The 8569-nt window shown below is 36.1% G+C and overlaps 1 protein-coding gene across 2 annotated transcripts in view; it reads left to right on the forward strand.

Moving 5' to 3' along the window:
* Positions 1 to 5332, forward strand: part of LOC149548225 (hydroxyproline-rich glycoprotein family protein) — a 117940-nt gene extending 112608 nt beyond the window's left edge. For both annotated transcript variants that reach the window (XM_089792272.1, XM_089792273.1), the window contains one exon: positions 4900 to 5332. In XM_089792272.1, the coding sequence (XP_089648398.1) occupies positions 4900 to 4995 (96 nt within the window). In that variant the 3' untranslated portion in view covers positions 4996 to 5332. The remainder of the gene's footprint in view (positions 1 to 4899) is intronic.
* The last annotated feature ends 3237 nt before the right edge of the window (positions 5333 to 8569 follow it).

Raw genomic sequence — 8569 nt, forward strand, 5'->3', positions numbered from 1 at the left:
CGCCCAACTCCTTTGTGGGCATTTTGTTGGGTCCTAAGATGTTCATAAAATAAGTATTGCATGTTGTAATGCAATAGTGTGATAGATGAAAGTTTGCAGGTACTGAGGTGTTGCTGGAGTCTTCTATTGTTGATGTTGAACTTGCATTGGAAGTGTATTGTAATCTTGTGTTGAAGATAATACATTGTGTAGGTTCTGGAGGGGTGGGGTTGTTTTACCGAAAGGTTTTTCCCCACCGGAAAATCTTTGTGTTTTGTGTTTCTTTCTCTATCTATTTTCTGTATGCATGGTTGGCTGCTATATTGTTGTTTACATGATATTGAATCTGTAAGTGTAGAAGATTTTAAAAGGATTTGCACCATACTTTCCTTATGAGATTAGTGTAGGAAGCTGTTTCCGCACTTGAGTTTCCTTATAGAGGTGGTCTCAGAGGTACAAAGTTGCAGTATTATAAATAAGGATACATGCATTAGTGAATGCATACTGGATACTCCTTACATCGATGTACATGACTCCGACACAATATTCTACCATAGCGCAGATTCAAAGGTAGTACACATGCCTGAGAACTATCATTTTCAGACTCCTAATCGCTTGATTAGACAACTTAGGGTTGATGACAGGAGGGTAGACATAGTGGTTGAGCACTTTGATATCACTCAACAGATGTTATCTACACTCAGTTGGAGTGCTCTTATGACTGATGAGCAGGATAGTGGAGGATTTTCCATGGCAGATTTCCATGCTCTTCATAAGGCTATGGGGATATTGAAGCAGGACTTATACTATCTGTGTTGTGATAGTGCGCTCCCATCTTCAAAGGATAGAGTTACCGACTGTAGGCAGTTGACTCAACAATTTGGGAGGATTGGTTGGTGGGACCAGCAAACGATCCAGCATTATGTCAAGTAGTTTCCGACATGGGCTATCACATTTATATCACAGAGACTTCATTCGGGATCATGGTTACAGGATGATGTGGGTATTAGCAGACATGATGCTTTGGATGATTATTACTTTCGTGGTGGTATCACAATGGTTGCAGAGAGATATAGCATGATAGAGGTCTCCAGTTATCCCTATTTATACCTGATGGATGGGTGTTGGTTTAGATGGTGTTGGAATTCGGGTGTTGTTTTGTTTGACGTCTTGTCTCACAGGGGTTCCAGTATGTTACCACCTTAATTGTGGGAACACTCTCATCCAGTGTGGGATCCTGATATTATCCTGTGCAGTGCATTTGATTAGGTGATCCTTGATGTGTTGCTTCATATCACACACCCCAGAGTGTATATTAGAGTGGCGCAACATGAGTTTGTTCATTGCTTGTGGACAAGCAATCTCTGGGAAGGAAGATTGTCATGTCCCCTTTCTAGAGTGGACATTAGAGACGATAGAGTTGGCCTATCATTAGAGTCTCGTAGGCTTGCAGTGGTGTTTAGGGACTCAGTCAGGGTATACATTATTTAGATCTAAAGTTTCAGACAATAGGAGGGCAGTTGAGAGCAGTTCCTTAATTGTAGGAGTTTCCTACATTTTAGGAGGTGGAGATGGGTTATAGTCTTGAGTCTCTACGAGATCATTCTATGGTTTCAGTTTCGGGAGATTTGAAGATGTTCCTATTTTTTAGGAGTATCCCTAATTTTGAGGGATGAGACTGTCAGTTATTTCAGATTATCCAACATCAGTCATAGGTGACGAGTTCAGTTTCACCTTGTAGAGGTGTTTTGGCTATCAGTTCGCTATTTGGGAAATATTTTAATATATTTAAATAGTCTCCTAAGTTAGCATTTTAATAATTTAAATAAGGCTAAGTTATAGCCATTTTGGAGTAATAAGGGTTTTTTTGGCTTCATCTGGGTGGATATCCCTTGGTGTAATAGCTCGTTGGAAAGGTTTTGAACTTTTCTAAATATTTCTCTTTTGATTCAGAGTATTTCGGTGAATGGATTTATTTCTATTGGGAAAAAGGTCATTTTCTGGAGACTTGACCACTTTAAAAATGAGAAATATATTATTTTATAACCCAACGCCACATGGGGACACTTTTAGGGTTCGAGCTAAGTTTGGTGGGTTATAAGGAGATAAAGACAAAGTTCGAAGGCATGATTGACATATTACATCTTGGATTTGTGATTTGGGCTCTGATTGAGCTTTCAGCACTTGGGACACCAACCCCGCTTGTTTTGCTTGTTTGGGACGTAGCCCTCAAAACAGTGGTTTGGATTGCAGTCAGTAGCATCTTGGAGATTGTGCATTTTTTCTTCTGGAGAACGTAGTATTGAGTCAGAGTTTTAGCAGGGGTTTGGGCATTCTATCCATGTGTGGGCACTTTGCAACTGTACAGCAGCACTTGGCAGCCATATTCCTTCCCACGTGCAGCATTAGAGAGTTGGAACCTGGCCGTAGCTTCACTTCTGGGCTCGTATTTCTGCTTCACGCCTCAGGTTGGGTTTATCCGTGGTTGTAGTTGTAGTCATCTGGATATTATTGTAAATCCTCATCTGGTTACAAATTAGGTTTTATATTAAAAAATCTGCTTGAAGCGAAATTGCTTTGATTGTATTTGGAATATATTTTCAGAACTAGTTCATGTTATTGTACTTCTGTTATTACTTATTGAAAAATCATTGAAAACATAAAACAATCAAACTCTTTTGCAACTTCCGTCTAGTTCTGCAACAAAATTTTAATTAACAGGGAAAAGAAATTTAAAAATAATAAAATTACAACAGATCAGCATAAGAGATCCATCAGAGATCTTTCAAAAATGTTAGCAGTTAGATTGTTTTGATCAGCGAGCTTAGTAGAGTAAGTCTTATTGGCGATAATCTTGGATATGGTTAGTATGATGCTTGGATATGATGCAAGTATGTTCACCGATGTTAATATGTTGGTGCATGGTTTGGATGAGAAATATGAAGACATTTTTATATTGCAGATTATAGGGCAAGTGGTAGTGATTGGGCATTTTCGCCTAAGGAATTGAATTGCCTTGTCAATTCAATTACTTGGCAATGTAGGGACGACATCCTAGATGTTAACCTTCAGTTAGCAAGTTTTAATAATCAGTTTTGGAAATGTGCCACATGTTTTATCATTAAGGCCGACTGGATAAAATCATTGAAAAGGTATGTTAAAGGATCAATTTTCACATGGGAAGTATGGCAGGGTATGCTTATATTATGTGAGCCTTGTGGATGATGCTATGTTGCTGTTTTGATGATCAGATGCGAGCTTCTGATGTATGGCCAGAAGCAGATCGAGTTACTTGAAGGACTAATCAGATATTGACATATCAGTAGTCACTTTTGGTATTGTAGCTATTACTCATTGTATAGATTAATATCATTGTAGAGCAACAAGCTCCCGTTATATTACAACTCCTAACAGGGTTGAGACCTCTAACAAGGTCTAATCCTCTCACAAGGACCAATGTACTAAATGTATGTAAGGACTCCTAATAGGGTCAAAACTCAGAACAAAGTATTTTCAGTTTAGTACTTTCTCCACCAGAGTTGGCTTCCTCAAAAACAAATCATGGTGTTATGAGTTTCTCATTGTTATGTGCTTTACTTTTTAGCATTGATATTTATGGATGCATATGGTCATGTTTTGAAATATTTAGTGTAAAAAGTGCTGCAATACTGACTCACCCCCCTCTCAGTATTGCCTATTTCTAATAGTGAACAGTCTTATCCAAATGGGCATTAAAGAAGCTCTTTAAGCTTTTATCATCTTACTTTACTTAAATGGTGTTGACTACATTTTTTCTATGTATGGTTCATATCTTCTATTTGAAATGTTAGTGATGATGTCATCCTTTCCACATTTTTGTTTTGCTTCATTGGACTTATTGAATTGCAATAGCAGTTGATGTCAGATGACTTTTGATGGTCATTGATGATATCCATGTGGCCAAGCTCAGCTCTCATTTTGAGGCAAACTGAGGCTAGACTAATCCCTCAAGGTATGGGTAAGGGCCCATACATTACACATACCATTTAAAAACCGGATTTGGGGAGTTGAACTTGAGATCAGTGGGTAGCGAACCCACTGCCCAAGCCAACTCACCTACCTGTCGCGGGCCCTAAATTAAATATTATTATTGGCTATCACAATTATTATATTCTTCTTTATAAATACACAAGGGCAGTGGTTGACAAATTCTACCAACTGCATTGGTGATGCATTTGATCCCTTGGTTTCTATTGTTACCAAAATCATTATGTTATTATTCTTTAAAAATATATGAGAGCACTGTTTGACAAATCCTTCAACTGCATTATCTAATGTGATGTATTTGATAATTTTGATCCATTGGTTTCCTACAAATGCTGTGAAGTAGCTTTGACAGTTAAGATTGTAGTTAGTAGACAAATCCAATAACATTGCACAGCTAGGTGTCCCCTCAAAATGAGTGAGGCTTCTTATGCTGCCTGTTTTTGTGGTAATCACGTTCACCAGTTATTGTCCGTGGTTGACAAGTCTTGAGATATACTTTTCACCTTTTCTTTCAGATGGAAAGAGTTCATAACTGTTTTGTTATAATTTTATTTTATAGTTTGATAGTGCATTAAACGTTATAGTAAATTAATAAAATTATCAATGAAGGGAAATCTAGATAGATGATAAGAGTTATTTGCTGGTAAATGTGGGACATCTGAACATGGAAGTTTATTTTCAGAAACCTTTATTCACGCGCAAAATTATATGTAAATTTTATTTGGAAAGGTTTGCCAGGTTTTGTTGGGTGTGAAGAACTTAATAAAACTGTTAAGACCACAGAATCTTTTGTATACTTTTATTTATTTACATAATTTTGTATATCGGATAAGCTTGCTAATTATATATTTTTACTAAATACTTTAAGTTGGTTGCTTCCTAAATGTTTTGCAGAGCAATCCTGGATGGGGTTTTGAGAAGAAATATTTATTCACAAGAAAGTTAGTTGAGGACGTTGCTCAACATTACAAAGAAAAACAGAAAAGATGAGTAGCTTTTGTCTTGAAGACAAACTTTGTACCTTGGCATTCTCAAGGAAGCAAGATATTTGATTTGGGTGTTATCCAGTTAGTTGCAGAAATCTCGAGGAAATCTAAAATGTTTTGATGATAAGTGTACATGAATTCATTCTACTCTTTTTTGAGGCCTGTTAAGACTTTCAATGACAGAGGTTTATCTGCCTCATTAGACTTGAAATTTTTTGGGTTGTGCCAACCATCCAGAAATTTAGGAGTTGTCTTAGCATGGTTGTTGGTTTAGCAGGATATAAAAAAGTGTTATTCTTTCATTTATGAGAATACCAGAAATGTTTATTTTGTGATGAGTATGGAATGTGTACCATTTGAAGTTAAGGAGTTTTAAAATTTGTTTCAGTCCCCCATACATATTATTGTATTCACAAAATTGTAATTGAATAAATGTTTGAAAATACTCAAATAAAGACTTTAGGATGCTCTACAGTACTTTTTCCTAGTTCCCCATTGCCATTTCTGCTATTCAATGTTTTTAGGTTATGTATTGATGTTGTGAGTCTTTAGGCTAGAGATGCTCCTCCCTGGAAGACTGGATCCCATTACAAGCATACAACATTCAGGCATTGCGTGGATGGAAATCTGATCTAATACACTACTAGTGTTAAGGGACAAATGAGAAAATGTGATGGTCATTGCTGCTATTCATTGTTTTTTTTCCGGCTGGAGATGCTCAATTGTAAGATCCCATACCATTCAGAAATTGCTTAGAAGGAAACTGGATCTTAATACACAGTTAAAGGTACAAGTGGACTTAATGTTATTATGAATATGACTGACACAACGCTTGTGTTTGTGTTTGAGGTTGGCCAAGATTAAGACTATTTTTTTTGAAAAAATTCAAAAAGTACATAAATAAATACTTAAATCAGAGTTATTTAAATTTTATTTAAAAATAGTCATAATAATTTCAAGTAAAATAATACCATGTTGAGCATCTGTTTTTGTATATTGTGCTGTCCTCTCCATTGCTAAATTATTGTATCGTAAATTGTTAGGGTAAATCTTTATATAATAATAAAATTGTAAAGTACTCCTGCTCACACAAGTATGATGACAGACATTTTAATTTACAGTTTCATGATAATATTATAATAAAATTATGCAACATTCGTTGGTTATCGATTTTAGTGTTGTCATGCTTGGTTACTACTCTGAAGCTGACTTCATGCTTTTGCAAGGTGTTGATGTGAGTTTTATTCAATTATAACATGCAAATATAAAGTACCCAATGTTTTGAGATGAAACATCAACTACTCAATCCTCTCTTGGTATAAGGTCATCTCTTATGCCAAGCTTGCAATGCAAGGTCATGAAATGACTTAAAGATTTATTCTTAATCATGGACTTCACTTAGTTTTATTATGTGATATGCTGGTTATCCCAAAGGGACTTACGCTATTCATTTTATGATATCAACTGCTAGCACTTCTAAAGTTTTAGCTTCACAATGTGTACTGAAAATATATTTGGTTTTCTGATTTCCTTTTCAACTTAAAGTTCTACTTCTACTTCTAACTAGGAATAATAAGAAGCATGGACAATAATAGGAAGCATGGATGACTTTGGACTTTACTAGATGTAGCTTAATTAGTGACTCCACCAATTTAGTGCAAGCTTCTAAAGAATACTCAAATGATTTTAAAACAAATGTCTCCTCAATCCCATCAAATGGATGCAAAATAAAGTATCAACACCAATTCAAGTTAAGTGCATTCAATCATCGACTTACCACACAAGGTACTCGTACCATCAACAAGAGGTTAGTAGCCCATATTTGTTCAAGTTAAGCAAATAGACATCCAAAACTTTCATCTTGTTGGTTCCCACAAACGCGGATTGGAATCATATGATTCTTTCCAACTTGATGCAGGATATCCAACCGGTTATGGCTAACGTGACGGGATTGATTGATGTAATCCGAATCCCTTGCACTTTTGGCTTTGTAAGGCCAAGGTGGGTGCACCTAATTTTGAAAAGATTACTTAAGTCCAAGATAATTATAGCAGATCGATTTGGATTGGAATAAAAGTTTCCCAACTGGTAAAGATTATGGAAAATTTTAAAACTTTGCACAAAATTGTGAAAATGCTGAAATTACTATAACTTCACAACTTTCAATGATAACTTCAAAATGTAAATGTTTTAAACTTGTAGATTTTGAATTAAAGACAAACTAAATAATCATATAAATATGAGAGTATTTGAAATGAAGGATACTTGTTAATTATTTTGGATTAAGGTAGAAACTAGTTTTGGGGGGACTTGAAACCTCATACAAAAACCAAAGATAAGCAATAAAAAGTCCTCCCAGTTTTACAAGGACTGGAAACTTACAATAATGACATCAAAACACTAAGTTTTACAAGGACCAGAAATCTATAAGTAGCATTGTAACAACACAAAACCAATTGGAAAGAAAAAATAGTAAGAAACAACTAGCTCAAAAGTACAAAACTAGAGCAGAAACTCGAACCAACAAAAAGTAGTAAAAGAAAATGGGGAAAACCCTGTCACTGGAGCTCCTTGAAAGCCTTTGTCAGATCTTTGACGGTATCAACAATCCCTTGAAGGAGATCCTTAGCAACAGAAATAAGGGGCAACTTCAATGGCCTTTTAGTACTTTGCCTTGTCCTTTTGCAAAGCCCACTAGACATGTTGGTGTGTATAGGAGAGATTATTTCCTCATTTCTCCTCTTGTCCAAACTAACTATCATCGCACATAAGCTGGTTATAATCATGTCCATCCGTTGTCCGCTATCCTTAACTAATTGCCTAAGGCCAGCTTCATAGGCCATCAGTTTCTCAGGAATGTTCAATTATTTTGTTTCTTTCAATATCCATATTCTTCTGCAAATCTTTAACATTTTTCTAATGTTTTTCTTTAATGAAATGATTTCATTATAGAGCCATGTGTTAGCCTACAAAGAAACATCCACCTTCATCTTAGCTTTGTCAAGAAAGAAAAGGCTTCCATTGAATTTCTTCACCTGAGTCTCCTCATTCACACTCTTCAGCTCATGGTGACCAAAATCAATGTGGGTCTCTTTTGAAGTAGCCCCTTCCAACTTTGAATCTGTCTCCCCAACAAGATACTTTTCCTCGTTGTCCATCATTTGGGTCGAATCAGTAACATTTGGCTCGTGTTTAGTAAGCATAGTTTTGTCATCCTTCTTGGTTTCCAGTGGCCCCTTTCGTTCATGGTGCCCTTTTCCTCTTTCGAGCTATCTTCTTTAGCCTCGGGTTCTTGCTTTTTCTTTCACTTTTAACCTTCCAATTTTTCTTTTTCTTTGCACTTTCCTTTTCACTAGTCCAATCGCTCTTTGACCCAGTTTCCATGTCCTTAATCTCCTCAATTTTGACATTGTGTTTTGATCTTTTTAACACTAGATTTATCCAGAAGCTCCTTCCCAGAAGACTTCTTTCTTTTACCAGTCGATAGATTGAGCTTGATAGCATTCTCCCTACAATATTCCTCAATAAGAAGGATCAGTCCTTCATGAAGAATAGGCCTTGAAATTTTTTTCCTATGT

This window comes from Cupressus sempervirens, chromosome 7 (genome assembly GCF_028749045.1).
Source record: "Cupressus sempervirens isolate cs-2001-9-10 chromosome 7, ASM2874904v1, whole genome shotgun sequence".
NCBI lineage: Eukaryota > Viridiplantae > Streptophyta > Pinopsida > Cupressales > Cupressaceae > Cupressus > Cupressus sempervirens.